The 20329-nt window shown below is 38.6% G+C and overlaps 1 protein-coding gene across 3 annotated transcripts in view; it reads right to left on the reverse strand.

The window, feature by feature from the left end:
• Window positions 1-20329, reverse strand: part of ARHGAP18 (Rho GTPase activating protein 18) — a 131949-nt gene that overhangs the window by 1664 nt on the left and 109956 nt on the right. Inside the window, exons 11-15 of one of the 3 annotated variants that reach the window (XM_070043487.1) lie at window positions 17357-17563; window positions 16167-16307; window positions 5213-5337; window positions 1553-1617; window positions 1179-1298 (exon numbers count right to left, since the gene is read on the reverse strand). In XM_070043487.1, coding sequence (XP_069899588.1) covers window positions 1204-1298; window positions 1553-1617; window positions 5213-5337; window positions 16167-16307; window positions 17357-17563 — 633 coding nt within the window. In that variant the 3' untranslated portion in view covers window positions 1179-1203. The remainder of the gene's footprint in view (window positions 1-1178; window positions 1299-1552; window positions 1618-5212; window positions 5338-16166; window positions 16308-17356; window positions 17564-20329) is intronic. The other 2 variants (XM_030853493.3, XM_030853492.3) reach the window with 2 other exon arrangements.

Raw genomic sequence — 20329 nt, forward strand, 5'->3', positions numbered from 1 at the left:
CAGTTTAATACAGTGGGGAGATAGGGATGCAATTTTAACTTTAAGCCTAGTGGTTTAACTCAAGTCTTACGCTTCGAAATAGTTCTCATTTTTTCCTGTCTCCCATAATATTATAAGGCTTGGCCAAATACTGGAAAAGTCAATTGAGTAGTTCCCTAAATGTGCAGGTTTCAAATTAATTTAGGAAGTTGAAAATTCTGTGATGGGCTTTTAAATGGTTCCTTAAAAGCTTATTCACCTTTATTAAGAGTGGCAACAGTTTTGAATTGACCTAAGTAAGAAACCATGCTTAATTCCCAATATCTAATAGCAAAATGCAAAATCAAATATACTAATACTTAATCTTTTTTTTCCTAATAATCTTGATTAATACAGGTAACAATACAGAGTTCTAGTGGAGTTGTGGTTTATTTAAATTTTTAGGAGTCTTCACACTCTTGCATTCAACTTTCAATATTTACTAAAATTTTGAAGTCCTAGAAAAAAATTCTAAAAACGTATCTTAAAATATTTTCAATTATTCTTTTGAATTAAACACCATTTCATTTATTTGTTGACAATTTCACTCTTACCTTTTTAAAGGTCAAAATAAGAGAAAACGTTTATGTTGAATTTTAATAAGAAGATGAGGACAACCCATTGATAATTACACGTGGGAAAATAAAATATGAGACATGGTCAAAACGAATCCATTTATCTTATTTCTATTTCATAAGCTAACAATATGTTTATGTATGCATATGTATATTATTTAGTAGGCAATCAACAATGGCAAAAATAACTTCTGCTTTCGCTAAATATATCTAGTACTGTACCATAATAAAAGTGTCATCTTGGTCTTAAATGAGCTCAATTACTTCCTTTATTAAGATGTGCCATCAGTGTATAAAAAAGAAAAAAGTTTTGAAAAACTGCATTAACCATTTTAGGAGTTATTCCTGTTTTAGAGAACCTGCCTTTGGCTCAGGTTCCACATAGATGGGCATTTGTACAAAGAAGCTCTAAGGAGCCAGAACAGAAAGGTGAGACCACTAAAAGGAAATCCACAATATTCATCAACTATCTACAGCTTGCTATATTTTACTTCTAATTTCTTTTTCTCTCCCAAAGACATAAATAATAACCACTGGCAATGTCAAATCAGCATATGGAATGCAAGATTTAAAAAATGTGCTTACCGGGACTTCCCTGGTGGTGCAGTGGTTAAGAATCCACCTGCCAGTGCAGGGGACACAGGTTCAGTCCCTGGTCCGGGAAGATCCCACACGCCGCGGAGCAACTAAGCCCGTGCACCACAGCTACTGAAGCCCGTGAGCTTTAGGGCCTGCGTGCGGCAACTACTGAGCCCACATGCTGCAACTACCGAAGCCCAGGCACCTAGAGCGCATGCTCCACAACAAGAGAAGCCACTGCAATGAGAAGCCGGCGCACCGCAACGAAGAGTAGCCCCTGCTCGCCGCAACTAGAGAAAGCCCGCGCACAGCAACGAAGACCCAATGCAGCCAAAAATAATAAAATAATAAATAAATAGCAACAACAGAAAAGCGCTTACCAATATTTCCTCCAATTTCATACAAAAAAACGTCCCCATTCTTGAGAGTCTGGGCAACCCCACTACTAGGGATAAAACAAACTGATTAGTTGCATCATCAGACAGCTTGCAAGTAAATCACTTTAATGTCCTTGGGGAATTCTAGCTTGTATGGAAAATTCATAACTTAGACATACTGTAATTATCTACACGTTTGTATTTTCCCATCTGTTAAATGCGCTGAATAGGTAATAAAAATGTCACGCCTGTAAATTAAAATAAACAAATGGAACTGTACATCTGAAGGTGAAATAATAAATCAGTACCTAAATTTGTAAAGTTAAAAAGGAAAGTAACAACATTTTAGCTACCAATAAAATTATTAATATGGTCATCTATTTTGCACAGGGACCAAAAAGGTCCTCATAAAACTCTAAGAAGTAACGTTTCCACCTTAATTTTCACATTGTATTTATTCAATAGGTATTTATCACAGGTTTGCTGTGCTGACCACTCTAATAGTCTGCAAGATGAATATAAAGACTAGGACATGGTTCATAAACCTCCCTGTGCTGACCGTCCAAATACGGGAGGTACATACACTCAAAACAGAAGCAAATACTCATTATGAAGACTTTACAAGTAGGACGCACGTACAGGTTTATACTCTTCAAAGAATCAACTCTCCAGAGCATTAGGTTCAAACAATAAAAATGGGTAAAATTCAGTGGTTTACAAAAATCTCTATATCTGGGACACCTGCTAAAAATCAGATCCAGGGCTCTAGAAACTCTGATTTAATTTGTCTACATGAACCCGAGAATGTGGTTTTTAAATGCTCTCTAGTGGGACTCTGATGCTCAGAAAGATTTGTGAACCACTGACAGAAGACCCTGAGGACACACTCCCTGGAATTGAGAAGAGAAAACCAGGTCTGACTTTTATCCAAACCATTAGAAAAAAAGAGTACATAGAGATTTTCCTAACCAACCATTTAATGGCTCATCTGGTTATCCAGCTCCATCTACTCTGCTGTCCATGACACACTGACTGCTCAGGGCTCTGGGAGTCCTCATGCTTAAGATCTGCCCTGCTAAGCTGTATCCTGACCAAGAGACAATTCACTTCGTTTTCAAACTGGTGTATGCTTATTTTTGAAATTAAATAATGTAATAATTATATTTTCATTTTAAATATAGTACATAACCCAATAAACTATGAGTATAAAAAGAGTCATTATTTCATGAAAACCAAGTGGAATGTTTTGGCAGACTAAAAAAAAATTCTAGTCAGATATTGTTCTCAGATTTTGCTTCTTGAGTATCTATGTTCTTATGCCACTTTAAAGAAACCTGAACTGGATTTCCTGGTACACATGAGCTTTCACTTAATACTAATCAACAAATCCATACAGAAAAGACAACAGTCGTTATCAAAGACTGGTGAAGTCACTGGGCACTTATTTTATGTCACTCATGTGTTCTGGGCTTCAGTAGAGGAAGAAGGGGAAGAAAAGGATGGAGGGAAGTAGGGTTTCCCACTGTCACTATACAAGTGGAATGCAAATGGGAGGAGGGGAAAGTGGTGAAAGAAGATACACATAAACACTTACTGAGAATTTCACTTATTAGATGGCCCAGACAGATAATGCTATGTGCTTCACGGTCATTTTCCCAGTTAATTATCACAAGGCTATAATGTAGGCCCACTTTTACAATGAGGAATCTGAGACTTAGAGAGATTATAAAAACTAGCCTAAGATGATTCAGGAAAAGCTGGTATTTGGATCCAGATCATCTGCTTCCGGCAACCCCAAGCATAAGGGAAAGGGCTGAGGACTGGGGGGGAAAGGGCAAATGGACCAAGATGCTTACCAGACTTCCCTCTGGGTGAAGCAGGACGGCAAGAAGGGGGGAGGTAGAAGAAGGGATTCCACTTAAGGGGGTAGCAAAGCACCACAAGCAGAAAATCCAAATATGCAAATGGCAACTGTCACAAAACTGGTGCTTTCTTATAAGAGTATGCCTACTATTATCCTACTCTACCCTAAATATTGAAGTCAGAGTGGAATATATCATACAACTTCAGAGTCACACCTTGTGTCATCTACAAGTAGAGGAACACAAGTACAGATTAAATTGAGCACTTGGGTCCTGCAAGTAAATGCTGTGTAAATTAAACCATGTCTAGCCTGGAAGAGCTGCTTATATCTGAAGTCTGGCCAGATCTTCAAGTACACCCTTTGTGGACTGACTCCCTTGAAGTGGAGAGAACTTTTAGGGAGCAAAGACATCCAAGACATTCCAACTGCTCCCAGAACTTAATCCCCCAAAATTCCAACTGGCCCAGGACTTCAATCCCCCCAAAGTCCATCTAGTCCCAGACTCTGCACCAATGGCCTCCAGATTCATGATAGCCTCTAGGCGCTCGAGCCAGTATGGAGAGGGGTTAAAGGACATCCTTGGGGGACAGAAACCACAGATTTAGAACTCAGCTCTACTCCACCACCTATGTAACGCATGACCTTGCAAAGTCTTGGTTTTCTTATCAGTATAACAGAAGTAAGATAATACTTCCTTCAGAGCATGGTTGAAAGGGAAGTTTATGCTGGCTTACTGAAAGCCCAGAATTAGCACTAAGACACTCTTTTATTTCATCACCATCTGTTAACTGCACGGGCTCATCTCTTCTCCCAATTTACAAACCCTGAGGGAAGACAGTTTAAAGTATTTTTTATAACCCTTCCAACATCTAGCAGAGAGCCGTAGATAGAGCAGACACGTATTAAATACATGTGGTTCTGTATTAAAATTGGAGAAGTTCTGGCAGAAAAAGTTGAATGTTAGACTGAGGAGATGAAATTCTATGGGAGACAGAGTAGACAGAAGCTAAGAGGCCAACGTCCCTGATGTCCCTGTCTTTAAAAGAAAAAAAAAATTAGATTCGTTTATTTCAATGAGTGGAAATGAGCGGGGGAAGCATTAAAATATAATTTTAGTTAAAAATAAGAATTTGAACACTGAAATGCCTATACCCTGTTCGAACCCCTAAAATTCAAGAAAAGATATCGCAAAATGTCTCTGCAAGTGTACATGGGAGGGATGCCAATGACCTTCAGAGGACTACTCCTGCCCCACCAGCTGCACACAGAGGGGAAGGCTTGGTCGTTCCTACTGAGGATAGAATGCTTTGTCCTACTGACTTCAGAGCTCCAGGGACCGGCTGTCCCCTCTCAAGTCTTTATACCTTCTGTTTTAAATTTAAGCATTTCTTTGTATTCATTATATTTCCTAGAAGAAGTTGTACCTTTTGTTTTTTTTAATCCCACTGTATCCTAATTAGTGATTTTCCTAACAGCCTACACACAGTAATTAACCTCCAATCACCATATTCTGGAGAGAATATTGAGTGGCGTCATGGACCAAGCCCACAGCGGGCACAGTGAAGGAGTGCGCAGACCTCCTGTTCGAAACAGGCTCCACTTGAACACAAACTACACCCAATGAACTCAACTCATTCCAACAGTCTAATTGTTAAGTCTGCTTTTGTTTTCTGCCGGGAAGACAACATTAATAAGCCCTCACACCAGCCATAGTTTAAAAAAAAAAAAAAAGAGAGGGGACGGAAAGAGAGAGCAAGTGAATTATACCATGGAATAATTAAAACGAAACAGGCCTCTACCTTTCTTGGCTGAGAAACCTGGCAAGTACATCACTGGCTCTGAGTTCTTCAGTTAGCTGTATTGCCATGGAAACTTTCGAAAGATGGGGAGCTTGCACTCGAATCACTCCCTGAGGAACGTCAGCCTGCAAAGCAATAATGACACTGGAACAAAGCTGGCAGCAGCTGGAACATGTAACTCTGTACAATGCATTATACGGTAAGTGTGCTTAACTACTATGCATTTTACTTCACTACATAAAAACCTTAACTACTATATAATGTAATTTGCTAAATTACATCAAAACTCAAATATCCTCTTAATGGTGATAGGAGAACTTCATAATGCCTGTGCAGTAATGCTTAATTATTCTTAAAGATGTAAAGAATGACAGCAATAACCATTACTGCCATATTAAGTGCTGATTTCTGAGTGTTATCTACTAGAGGGTGCTTCTTCATGTAGCAATTTATGAAATTGAATCAGAAAGAAGTTACTTTGCATGCTATTGCAATGTAAGCATTTTAAAAAACATTTCTGCGCATTCACAAAATTTCACAAAAATTTTTGTCCCTGAGAGTATTAAAATAAATGAAACATACTTTTCTAATACATTTGTATTGTGTCTGCTCCTCACGTGGCTGACGAGCATACACTGTGACCGCATACTTTGAACTTGAGATGACCCATTCTAAATCCTTTGCCCACAGACATTAAGAACATTTTATGTATTTGGAAGGTTATCAGAGAAAGATTTTGAGGATTGTAATATCAAAATATCAACGATGGCATTCAAAATATTAGGCTTAATTAAGTCCGAACGGCTCTGCTAAAATAAATACTAATTTATTATTTATAACCATATGTTCTTGAACAGATCTTAGACCAAACAGCACGCACAAATTATGTTTAAACATAATGCTTTAAACACTACAAACACCCTGTTTAATTCAACCAAAATTTACTAAACATCTACTGAGTACCAGGCATTGTGCTAAGTCTACTTACCTAGTAAATAAATAAGACACAAGTCTTTCCTGCACAATATTATTTTTGTGCTCATAATATCATTTTTAAATGTATATGGTCTTGTATTTTTTTTAAACAAAGTATAAATATATCACAGATGGAATTAACGTGATTCTTTGCAACGTTTAACAAAAATAAGATGATTTTTAGATCAGGCTGCATAAAAACGCAGGTGCCCCCAAAAGATATGACTGCTTCTCAGTAACATCTGAGATGTAGTGCAGGAATAACAAAGAAAAGCAATACTGCATAGGACCATCAAGGGACAAAAGGGGCTTCCCTGGTGGCGCAGTGGTTGAGAATCCGCCTGCCGATGCAGGGAACACGGGTTCGTGCCCCGGTCCGGGAAGATCCCACATGCCGCAGAGTGGCTGGGCCGGCGAGCCATGGCCGCTGAGCCTGCGTGCCCGGAACGACAATGGCTTCGTTCCCTGAAGGCTACAAACACACGCTCAACCTGTAGAGACAGGCTGTGCCCTCACCTGGCCACTCGGTGAAGCCCCAAAGGGTGCATTCTCTCCAAGCCAGTCAAAGACAAAGCATGTGGTACTGCCCGCTCACCATTCTGCTAGACTAGATGAGGGACTGCATTCCTAGCAGCCTTGTATGACTCCTCTCCCTGGGGATACTAAGCTCAAGCCCTAAAGGACGTCCTGATCCCAACCTGTGCCCAGACCCCTCAATTCCTGCTCTCTCTCTCCCATCCAGCCTGGACCCCTGGCTTGGTTTGTTGACTTCCCATTTCTGGGGCTTGTAGTTTGGCCTGATAACCTTACCTAGTCTCTGACCTCCACCTCACCTCTAGTTTACAGGTCTAATTTGCCTTTTCCCTTGATTCTAAGACAGATTTTATTTTCATCTGTAGCATTTTGGAAAATGAGCTGCTTCTTACAATGGATGGGGCATTTCACGTGGTAGTGTTGTTACCTTTTTCCAAAGCAGTTATTCAATCAATGAAGTATCTTATAACTCAGGGATTACGCTACATGCACTTCTCCCTTGGGGTTCATCTCTAGCTTATATCCTGCTGTGGCCATTCTGCCTGCTGTCCTGGCCTCAACTGTTTCCTCATAGGAGGTGAAAAACAATAAGCTGGGCCTGACAACTTGAACGGTGGAGCGAAAATTGTAATAGCAACAGTTGAAGCACTGAGTCTGTATTGATAAAATCCAATCCACCTTGCGTACTCAGGGAAACAAGTACCAGTATTTTGGATTCTGTTAGTCTATTGTTATAACTATACTATAGGAGGGTCCTAAACAGCAGGTTGGGGTTTGCAGATCGACATCTACTTTATGCTGATTTAAACGTTAGGAAATTCTGCTCAAGTCATAGTGCCAAATATCCTTACATAGAGGCTTTCTTTGGTGAAAGTAATAGCAGCAAAAACTGTTTCCATAATTACATCTTATACAACCCTAGAATATCAAAAACGGCAGGCAAACGTATGCTGACATTTAAAGTGAAGTAAGTTGATATGATTAAGTTTTTATATATAGAAGGTCTACAATAAATGAGTTATACAAGCAAAATGATCCAGAAAAATAATATGTTGCTGTAAAGAGTTCAGGAATATAACAACCTTCCTCTGCTCCCTGCCTCCCCCACTATTCCTTGTGGCATATTCCATTCTTTGGATAAAAAAAGGACAGTCAAAATTCACTACAAACACCATGCTTTCCTATCTTGACGTATGTTCTCCTCCCCTTCTGAAATATCCCCTGCTACCTATCCATTTTTCAAGGCCCAGCTCACACACCTCAAACTGCATGAAACACTCCGTGGAGGGTTTCTGACTCCATAGAATCAAGAGGAATTTCCTCTTTCCACTGAATCTCTTTTATGATGGAGATTCTAATATATGACACCTGTATTCTAGTTACATGACACATATCTGAGTGACATCTGTAGGCATCTATCAATGTTTACTGATTACATGAGTCACTCAAAAATATTTCTCACTGGGGACTTCCCTGGCGGTCCAGTGGTTAAGACTCTGCACTCCCAATGCCAGGGGCATGGGTTCAATCCCAGGTTGGGGAACTAGATCCCGCATGCTGCACAGCACGGCCAAAAAAAAAAAAAAATATATATATATATATATACACACACACACACACATATAATTTCTCTCTAAAAATGGTATGCTAATAAAAGTAAAATTTCTCCAGAATAAAATAAACTATACCAATGAGTATTTTCCTTAATAGCAGAAAATAGTCTTAGGAATATTGTCTGAAAGAAACAAGTTAACTTGCTTCTATCTACCACATGGTACTACTACTCCCCTTGCTACTGGGAAAAGACAGGGAGGGAAAGAGAACAGAAGAAAGGACTTAAAGATGCTACAAGGGATAATTCAGTCATTTGGTCCTGCAGAGAGTAACCAACATTAGCTGCACCTGCTTGGGGATGCAGCCACTTCTCCCCCAAGGCATCTCATGAACAACTAAAGACCCCTAACAATATGACCATGGCCTATACTTTCTAAATGAGGTCAGGGATCATACTTTGGAGAGTACGGCCATAATTTCTTATAAAACCTAACATTGAAATCAGGGTGGTGTCAGGGGTTGTACCCAATAGCACCACATCTGACACAGGAATCCAGAGTCTCTCTGATTGTTAGTTTAGAAGGAAGAGGCCCAGGTACCAGCTTCTGAGGGCACTTGAGAGTTCTCATGCATATGTGAAAAGTCAGGTAATTGCTGTATTTTGGCTTTTGCCAGCATATGGGGAGTGGCGTGTGTACAGGTTTCTTATGGCTATGAAATTAAACATTTCCCACACCCTTCCCCTCGGTGCACGTGTATGTGTGTGTGTTTGTGTGTGAGAAACAGTAACAATTCTCAGAGTGTTTATTTCTGTGGTAATACATCCCATCTAAATTCTCACAACAATAAAAAGATTAACATCCTGACTCAACTTGAATCTACCCTGCCTTTTGCTGTGGGAGGAGATTAGTTTAACTGGTAACGTGCAATGGTTAAAGATGAAGTGTTTAGAAGTTGTTTCTGGAAAGTTTTCCCTGGATTTCTTGACAAGGGTGGCCAAATGATATTTACTAAAGATGATAAACAATAAATGATGTCAAAGCTCTCATTTAAATAGTGTATGACGACTACTATTAAGCTCCAGGATCATGGTGTATCGAATACTAAAGCTATTAGTATGCTAATTACACTGAGCTGCCAGGCTTTGAATAGACGCAACATGCCTGATCATTAAGCCAAACCGTCTGTTCTTAGCTTGAGCCGTAAAAATAACTAAGTCTGTGAGTAGTATAATCTTTGTAACCTTCCTATTTCACTTTTTTTTTTTTTTTTTTTTTGCCTTAACAGCTGTGACTCTGTCCCTTACTTTTAAATTTCTTTGGTGTGCTTGGGAGCTGAAGTTTTATGATGTACAGCAGGACTGGAGAAGAGCAGTATCTGACTAACATGCCATTAAAAATTAGTCACAAAGGATTTTACAACTTACAAAATGTTAGTTAATTTCTTATGCATGCAAAGACTGTTAAAATAGAGAAAATGATCTCATACGGCCCTCACATGTTTTACACATTGAACGAAAGTATATTTTTAAAAATAGGATTTTAGTTCTTACTATCCGGTAAAATAAACAATGATTTTAGTATTTTCTCAAAAGGTGTAGATAAATACTGTGTTGCTCATATTTTTACACTCTAGAGGCCATAAATTTAATGTCAGACCCTCAGGAGAAATGTTAATTTCTTCTTTTAAATTAAAAGCTAATTTAAATGTAAAGCTGACATTTTTTAATACTACAAAAAAAACCTTTTACGTTCAAAAGGGCAAATTGGACATATAACTTTCTCAAATAAAGGCCAGATATAACACACATTTTAGAAAATTTAACAAGGACATTTTAGCAGGGTATCTTAAACTAAAATGGCATATTCCTCACTTGGAGGTGGAGATGTAGAAGTCGTTTTCTGTTGTCTTGAACTGTCTGCTCTGACTATAACTGGCCTTTCGTTATCAAAATGCTTAAACTTTTATCCAACTTACAGATTCAGAGAACATTAAAGAAGGGCCTGAAGTAACTTCCAAAATTAATAATCACTTAATTGATAATGAAATAAGTTGTGATATTTTTCTCTTTTAATATGGTATTTAAGTACTATAAAAAAATCAGAGAATGTCTGAAAAAGAAACAAGATTTTGTGCTTGATATTGTAATTTGATTTTCCACATGAGTCCCCAACTAGATCCAGACACTGTTTCCAGACCTAAAGCAGATGCTTGAAACTGTACCTGCGACAATGCTCTGGGTCAGAGCTGTTAAGTGAAACCAGAGATGGAATTCTAAACAGAGCTGTGACTAGACACACAACTTCGGCCACAAACGACCCAGAGTCTCCACCGCACTGCTGCCAACTCCAGGATTCTTCTGGAGAATGGCAGAAGATGAGAGAAACAGATTTCTTTTCCATGTCCAAAACCCTAAAAACGTTACCAGATCATTTTGGAATTCTTAGAGAGTCTTGTAAGCTCTCTAAAGCTCAAGCTCTCGACTGTTAATTAAGGGTGTGACCAGCAGATCATCCTGAGTTAACACTGAAGCTCACCTTAGGAAGAGAGAACTTTTGTTCCCTCTACAATGAGGGCAGATGTGGTGAGCAGCCTGGCTTATTTCACGGAATCTCACAGAGCCCCACTTTGTGCTCACGCTCTCTCATAAATGTACAGCTTCCTTTTACTTTCAGAGGTAAGCTTAAATGACAGAAGAAAACTCACCCAGATCTAAGTCCACAATGGACTTGAAACCTGCATGATTCAGCAATTCATAACCAGATGCTCATCAAAGCTGCCCTAGAGCCTTTTTAGACAGGGATGCAGTCTGAGGTAATTACGGGTGAAATGATGAAAGGTCTGTGATTTCCTTAAAAATACTAAAAGGAAAAAAGGTGTGGAAGACAAGATGAAACAGGATTAAAAAAATATGGGTGATTGCTGGTGATGGGTTTATGGAGGTTCATATACTATTCTATCTTTGTGTATGTTAGAAAACTTCCATAATAAAATTAAATATATGTGCACACAAACACATATACAGCAAATGGGGGGAAAATTACCCTGACAGTTTTTATACAATACACATGTACAGGTACTGCTCTGGGAGATTCTGATTCAGTAGGTCTGGGAAGCAGCACAGGCATGGTTTTTTGCTTTTTGTTTTTTAAAATAATACCACAGAAGCCCCTATTGTATACTTCTGGTTAAACACCATTAATCTGGTCTTACTCTCATTTTATAGAAGAAACTGAGACCCCGAGAGAGAAAATGATTTGCCATTAATGTCTCGTTAATGGCAAAGCTAGGGCTATATCAAGCCAAATGACTCCTGGTGTTTGATGTCGTATGTGTATATACGTGTGTGTGTGTGTGTGTGTGTGTGTGTGAGATATCATTCCCAACTACAAGTTGAAGGCTGTCAGAAAATGGTTATTTTCAAATAGTCTACAATTATGTTATTTTTCACTAAGTGTTTCCTCTTGCTGTAATTAATAGATGTCTCATTAGTACTTAAGAAATTCACACTTGTACCAAATAATTAATATGCTGCAGTCATTATAAACATTGGTCTTGTTAAGTAGATTGTGTTCCTTACAACCTGATTCAAACTATTAATTTACCTAGTCAAGCATGTCTTAATAACATGAATGCCCAATTATATATAGTTAACATTAATAGCATACAGAGGGCTTTAAAAAAATATTGCCTTGATGAATTCTCATGATCTATAATCTCTTGTCTTTCACATTTCAATCCCTAGAAAGCATGGTTTCTTCCATCAATAGTCACAGACAATGCTTTGGAGAAAGTCACAACTAACCTTTCAAATGCAAAATCTAGAGGACCTCTTATCCAAGGCTAACCTTACTCAACCTCTCTGTAGCATTTGGTACTACTGATCAAGCTCCATTACTTTATTCTTCCCCCAGGGGGCTAAGACACTACAGTCTTCAACTTTCTCTTACTTCCTATTATTTCCTGCCCTCTTCTACCAGTTCCGTTTCCATGGCCCACTACTTAAATATTGGTGTTTTTGCCTTTTTGATTTCTTACCCCATATATCCACTTGTGTAACAGGAACCAGTCTGTGCCCCATATATCCACTTGTTTAACAGGAACCAGTCTGTGCCTTCAACTACAATCTCTATGTTGGTCCCAAATGCACACCTCCAGCTCTGGCCACCCTCTGAGCTTCAGGCCCACATAGCCAACTTTCACAAAGGCACGTCAACCCCAAATGCCAAAAACTGACTATCTCATCAAAGTCTGTTCCTTTTGTTGGATGTTTTATCTTGATGATAAAATCACCCCAAGTAAAATCAGCAAGTCATTCTAGATTCCTTCTTCTTGCACATTCCTTACATCTAATCAGTTTCACCATCTCACTGATATGGGTCTTACTGGCTCACATTCAACACTTCTTTCCATTCCCATTGCTGGGCCTTAGCTCAACCCAGAACTGTTTTTAAAGCTATATATTAAACATACCTAATAATGGCAGTAATACATGTTCAATTTTATTACTATACATAAGCCCAGGATTTGGGGATGGAGTTTTTCTGTGCTCTATGGGGAAAGAGAGGATAACAGTAGAGAGACCTGGATTTAAAGTCATATAGACTTGGTTTCAAATTACAGCTCCACCACTTCCTATCTAGATAACCTTAAGTAAGTTACTTAACATTGCTGAGACTCACTTTCCTGATCTGAAAAAAAAAAAAAAATGAGACTATTTTAATAATAAACTCCAACTAAACTACTATGAATATTAAATAAAATGTTGGTAAAATGTTTAGCAGCATACCTGACCTCTGGTGAGCATTCAAAATAACGATAATTATTACCCCTTACAAATACAGCGATGAACTGTTCACTGATTTGTAACTTCTTCTTTCAACATATTACAAATATCTTCCAATGCCAATATATACACTTGTCCATTTTCATGGTATTTCATTATATAGATATGCCATAACATATTTAACTAACCACCTCTTTGCCTCTGGATTATTTCTAATTTTGGCCAGTATAGAGAAAATGGCAATGAACTTAAGCATAACTATTTGCATGCTCGTCTGATTATCCCCTCTGAAGGAATTTCTAAGTCCAATGAGGAGCATGGTTTTCAAGATTTTGCCACATGCCAACTGCTCTCCAGAGGGATTCTACCAGTTTATATATTCCCATCAACAATGAAATTAGCTGGCATCTCCTACCAAACCTCCTCTCTCACACTCCTCCAATGTATCCCTCACCTGCCATCGTAACAGCTGTTCTAAAATGCAAATATAATCATGTAACTGCTGGGGTCACAGCTTTCAGCAGTTCCCTGCCACATACAGAAGAGAAGCCTGGCTCCCTGCTGAGCCCCATTCCGCCTTCCTTCTGCCCCTGCCCCTCCATGTACCTCACTGGCCAGGATGACTGAATTTTCCCTCCAAACACCCTCAGTCCTCCCCACTTAGATATCCAACACACACCTCACACTCAACAGGCCCTAGGTTGAAATTATTATCTTCCCTATCTAAGTGTCAATTCCACACATCAAAGAGTTGTTTAACAAATAAAAAAACATGCCAGTTTCATTCATATGATTTGTGGGGAGAGTCAAGAAACACAAACCAACAGGAAAAATGTGGGGACAGTGTGGAAGGGGATAGTTTATCGAAACATAGATGGCTCACGTTCCACCCAAAGGGAAGAGCTGCTCCTTGGATCCAGGCAATTGTTACCCTGCAGGAAACAGGTCCCCTACGGCAAGGGGACATGAGGATGCTCCCACCTCCAAACTGTCAAGTCAAGATGGAAGTCCAGACTTTCATGTTAAATCTTTTCGAGTTAACATTCTGGCAACTGATGGAAGCCTATGTAGAAAACTGATTAGTTGGTGACTCACCACATAAGCATAGTATTTGACATTATCTTCTACTTTCTTTGTTGTCCTGTAATTGTTTCCTGGGTACATTTTTTCTCCCTAAGAAAATGATAGCAGCTTGGAAAAAACCTCTGGCAACTGATGAAACTTTTTCAACCGAAATGACAAGGTACATGACCTCCACTGTGGGCCACCATCACCGATGGTGACCACTCTACCAGGAAGCTCCTCTGCTAGGGAGACTTAACGCCTGACATGTGCTTCTCATGCCTCTGCTCTACTCTCTGGTGAAGCCCCTCTGATGCCCACTTCCTGTCTGATAGCCCAGGGTCCCCAGGTCAGGCTCCATCACACACCTCTAGCACTTCTGAGCCCAACCCTCCTACATCCCTCTCTGGCTCCCTGTAGGGGAGCAGCAGGCCCATCTCCTCGGAAGACCTAACAGGAAGTGGGGCTTCAGCACCAAGGAGGCTCTTAGTAGTATTTTGTCAGAATAATCACTGAATTTCTCAGAAGGGATCACCAAAACTCGAAGATTAAGTGACACCTAATACATGATGAAACTGAGAGTTAAATCCAGGCTTAAATCCCAAGTCTTAAACTGACAATACAGCTTCTAACTAGTCCAGACAGAATTCTCAGACCAGCTCTCCTCTATTTAACCCAAAGTACCAACTAAAGAAATCCAAGTTAATGCTATTTTTCTATAAATGACAAAATAATTTAAACGTTCCATCTTCAAAAAAAGTAACATTTTAATTTTTGTCTAAGGACTTATTATTAAAAAGGTACAGCACAAATTTTGTTTTCTTAGATACACACTATTCCTCAGAGTATCACATTATAACGGTCTTAATTAAAAAGACAAGGATATAAAGTCACCTAAGTTAATGTGAATAATCAGGGCTACAAAAGAGGTTCACGTATTCATAATCTTTAGAGGTAATAGAACATTCTCAGTTAAACAAGAATGATATCTCAAAAATCCTTTCTAACCTGTATAGCATTTCTCAAAAAATATAAACACTATGTACAATTCCCACTTATTAAATTTTATGCTTTTAAAGATACTTTGAAATTGACCAAAAACAGTTTAATGCCAGGAGAATGCTATTTTGTAAGAGTGAGAGCTATAAATAAATAAAGGAGAAAAAAAATTTTTGTGTGATTACTGGATCCCTAAGTAGGCCAAAGCAGAAAAATCAAAGGCTGATAATTGCATTTCCACATTATTCCACAAGATGTCAGCATGTAACTGAGGAACTTCTATGGTGGTGATGGTGGTGGAGGGGTGTCTTCACCATAAATAGAACAATAGAAACCCTTGCATTTCATGATCTTAAGTTAGAGCTTTGGTAACTCACTTCTTCTGAATGTGTTTTCATGTATATTTCATTATTGTAAACCCAGTTCTTACTATACTCTTACAGAAGTTTATGAATACTAAGAGTTAAATATCCCTTTTTTGAAACAGTTTAATTTTCTGCATTCCAACATAACTCTCTCCAAATTCTTAAGTTCCAGTTAAGACACTTTAAGGACTTACTGAAGTCTAGGAAAGATCTCAGGCACTACACCAATATTGACCTATTTGTTTATCTGGGTTAGTTTTTTTCCTCATTTTACAGATGAGAAAATTGAAGGAAAAAAGGTCAATGGTTCACACAAGGGACTGTTTTAATTACTAAACATTACACATTTAGTGGGCAACTGGAATCTCCAGAGTCCTCTGTGTGTTTATGTGTGGGTGGGGGTGTGCTGAGACAATCCTGTCTTGTTATCTTCCTTTGTTCCTTAACAACAGCTCACATGCTGAGTCACCAAGACCTGTGCAACTATCCGTATTCATCATTAGTACTAATAGAAGCATAGCTACCATTATTGACGCCTTTAACTTATATATAGTACCAGAGCCTACTAAGTGTATAGAAATTCATCCTACAAAAACATTCAAAACTCTTTGTTGTATCTAAGATATTAAAAACAGTACTGCAATCTGTATAACTACGTATATCTTCAAGTTTTTCTTACATCATTTGCACTCTTATCTTGCTTTTCATATTTTTCCCGGTCATAAGCCATTTTCTTCAGCAATTTCTTCATGGCTTTTTTATCTTTTCTATGATTTTCAGTGTTTTGTTTCCTCACTTGGTTGACAATAAACTTGGGAATCTATGGAGAAATGAAATTAAGTTTGGGGAGGAAAAAGAAGTAGTACCATTTTAAACTATAGAAATAATTATCTTTATTTCTTATATTTGGAGAGAAGTAAAGACTCTGTCTATTTGATAAGACTATGCCATTCATTAAATCTGTGGGAAAAAAAATTCATCATCTTACCTACCATGTGTACAGAGCATCCAGGTGATGATAATTACCACCCACTGTGTAAGGTTCAAAAAGAAGCTTAGGGACTTCCCTGGTGCAGTGGTTAAAAATCCGCCTGCCAATGCAGGGAACACAGGTTCGAGCCCTGGTCCGGGAAGATATCACATGCCACAGAGCAGCTAAGCCCGTGCACCACAGCTACTGAGCCTGCACCCTAGAGCCCACGAGCCACAACTAGGGAGACTGCGTGCTGCAGCTACTAAAGCCCGTGCACCTAGAGCCCATGCTCTGCAACAAGAGAAGCCTGCGCACCACAATGAAGAGTAGCCCCTGCTCGCCACAACTAGAGAAAGCCCGCACACAGCAACGAAGACCCAACGCAGCCAAACTATTAATTAATTGATTAATTTTAAAAAAGAGGTTTGGTGAAGTTCAAGGACATAGTGACCATCTTCTACGCCAGGACTGGAGACTGCCTGAGGTGACGGGCATTAGGCACCACGAACTCAGCAGTTAGTCCCTTTAGCAGCCACCTATCTACAACCTAGCCTCCAACTAACCTATACCCTTCTAATAACCAGCTAGCCTCTCCTGTCAAAAGAGAAAGAAAAACTCACCAATAAACAAGAGCTGACCGGTACCTAGCAATAATCCAGGAAAAAATAATCCTCAGAAATTCCATTAGCAAAAATAAAATATTTTAGAAGTTACCAAACTGAAACACTTAATGTAGGCATTTTAAAAACTGAGACTTTTAAAAGTAGACATCAATTTTTTTAACAGAATTTGAAATCACCTATATTGGTTACCTTTTTATAGAGACTATAACAATAAAAAGACTTCAGAATCTAGATATCATCACTCATTAACAGAACTTGAAAATATATACTTACTGTCCACAGAAGTTTTTGATACTTAATCAATAAGTGCATGATATTAGCTATCCCAGCTGCCATTACAAATTCTCGCTGTTCACTGGACTTCAAACCCAATGTATGATACATGAAGAGATTCGGGGCCATGACCATTGCTACATTCATGACCGTCATCTTATTTTTCTCTTTATTGTCCACGACTCTTTGGAGAAATTCAAGCAGGGCCTGAAACAGAAATAACGCTTTGAGACCTGTGTTAGACATGAAGATAAGAGATTAAGGCACTGCAGGGATTTTTGTTTATTAAAAAAAATAATAAGTTGTGCATAACCACAGTCAGCCAGCCACATCCAGTGGGCCTTGTCCTCAAAGCTGCTCCATTGCTTAACACACCCGGAGCTGGTGCTGTGTTTCCGCTGTGGACTATGGCCCTGGGGAATGAGGCAAGAGGACACACATCTGAGCTGGGCAGTGGGGAGAGGGATGGAGAAGCGTCAGACCGCCTGCCTATCAAAGCCATGGAGCACTGAAAAATAGTTCAAAATATCAAACAAGTATTCACTTGCTGCAGGAAGTGCTGTACTTTTATCTCTAAATATTAAAAAAAAAATCCATTAAAAAGGCTCGTTCAATCTCAGTTGCGTTTGTTTTAAGGGACTCAATAGCTGGCTGACTTGAAATCCAAAAAGAATGGAGACTGGGATGGGGGGAAGGGGAAATAGAGACAAAGAGAAGATAATTTTTTTCAAAAAAATGAATGAACGAAAAGAAGCTTTTCACCAGAACAGGCTAGTTTATGCTCAGTTTGATGCCCCCCCACTTCCCACCTCCATGGACAACACTTATGTGTCCTCTGAGCGCCCTTCCACAAAAGCCACGGCAGCTTAGATCACCCTCCTTCTGCTAGGGCATAAAGCTTTAAGTTCTTCTTTTGCTTTCTTTCTTGAATCAATTTTGGTCCGAAACATTAACAACAATAACTGCACAGATATTCAATGATCTCTACAGGCGAGGCATTGTTTTAAGAACTTCACAGAGATCACCTCACTTAATCCTGATTGGAAATAGATGCCGTAATTGATCCCCATCATACAGATGAGAAAATAGCGTCTAAGAGAATGGATGTAACTTACCAGAGGTCACAGAGCAAGCACATGGTGGAGAAGGAATTTAATTGCCTGTCTATCTGGCTTTGTTTCTGAACTCTTAACTATTAAAAGAAGCATGTTATCATACTTAGCCTAAAACTCCTACCTGAAAAAGTTCAAACAAACTATGCCAAAATGGAAAAACAAAACAAAAACAAAAAAACTTTGTTCATCTCTCACAGGATTTCAGGGGAAAAAATATTCCTATAAGCTCTAACAACTTGATCTTGAGTCCAGTTTAATACTATATAGACCCTCAAAGTTTGAAACAAACTAAAGGTATAGCCTATTTAACAATGAGATTTATGTATCTAATTTCTGGTCCAGTGCTCACAAAGTTAAACTGTAATCCAAGCATAAGGTTATATAGAAACAACACCTTCTCAAATGAGGACAAAAGATTAATTGGTAAGGTTTGGAAAAAATATTTAATTTTATTCCAGAGACCAGAATAATTATTCAGGGACCAGTGTATCTCTTTCTTTACAAGCATAAATTGCAGAGATTAGGTAATAAACCACTTAAATGTGGGGTACATAATACAATAAAGTTATTCAAAATATTACTATCAGGATATTAGAATATGTGTGTGTATATGTAGATATGAAACTAATAAAATGTTAACCTAGCCTTTGCTGAAAGAACTTCATCTTTGGATATACTGTCTCTTCATCTGATCTATAAGCACTGTCCTTTCTTAAAAGTATCTATCACCAGGACTTCCCTGGTGGTCCACTGGTTAAGACTCTGTGCTTCCAATGCAGGGGGCACGGGTTTGATCCCTGGTCAGGGAACTAAGATCCCACATGCCACGAGGTGTGGACAAAAAAAAAAAAAATGTATCTATCACCAGTCTGGTGTTATGTAAGTATCACCGGACCCACTCTCTGAAAACTCAGTTTGAGTCTTAGCACAGTTACTTATTAGCTATGTGTGATCTTGGGATAAACCTTTTTGGCATCCCTGTTCTTTAAAGTCTTCTCATTCATAAAATGTGTACTTTTTAAAATTTTAAAGTAGTTTTAATTTAATGAGAATTTTAATGGGAATACTAATCTCCTAGCCTGCCAGGATTAAGCAAGAAAATGTATACAATGAACTTCTTAAAACTACAAAAAGGATAAACACATGCCAATAATTATACTCACATGAATTCCCCACTGATCTCTTAACATTAGTCTTTGTTATTCCTCCAAGTCAAAGGGTAGGTGTGATCATTGGTCAAAATGCACGATAACCCAAGGTTAAAAAAAAATCTTGGTCAAGCAACTTGCCTAAAGACAGCTGTTGCTCTAGACTTAAACCAGGACATGGGATTTAACATGGTCCCTCCAAACCCTTAGATATGCTGTAGAAATAGTCTACACAAGTCATGTACATGATCCCATCCCTCCAAATGGCAACGGAAAAAGTGGCAATAGGACTGGGAAAACTGAGGAAGTTCACATTAAGCTTCCTGAAATTACCTTGTGATGAAGTTTCCTTTCTCTTTTAGAGAACTAAATTTAGATGGTTTATTCTCTTATATATGGCATACTTGTTTTGGTGCTTCTGTTATTAGAAATCTTGTTTGAAACCTTCATCAGAGCTGGCTAATTAAGCTACTAAAGCTTAAGTAAATTAGTAAAATTACTTGTTTGGCATTTTCCAATTTTTTACCCCAAGAAAGTATTTTCCACCTTATTTATACAATTGTGCTCCCAGTAACCTTATATGCTAAAATTAAAACTACTTTAAAATTTTAAAAAGTACACTTTTAAACAGATTTTGTCTTAAAAGAATGTGCCTGGAACTTTAAAGGCAAAATCCAAGAACGAGTTCTAGAACCTCGCCCAACAGTAAC

Source organism: Globicephala melas, chromosome 14 (assembly GCF_963455315.2).
Source record: "Globicephala melas chromosome 14, mGloMel1.2, whole genome shotgun sequence".
Taxonomy (NCBI): domain Eukaryota; kingdom Metazoa; phylum Chordata; class Mammalia; order Artiodactyla; family Delphinidae; genus Globicephala; species Globicephala melas.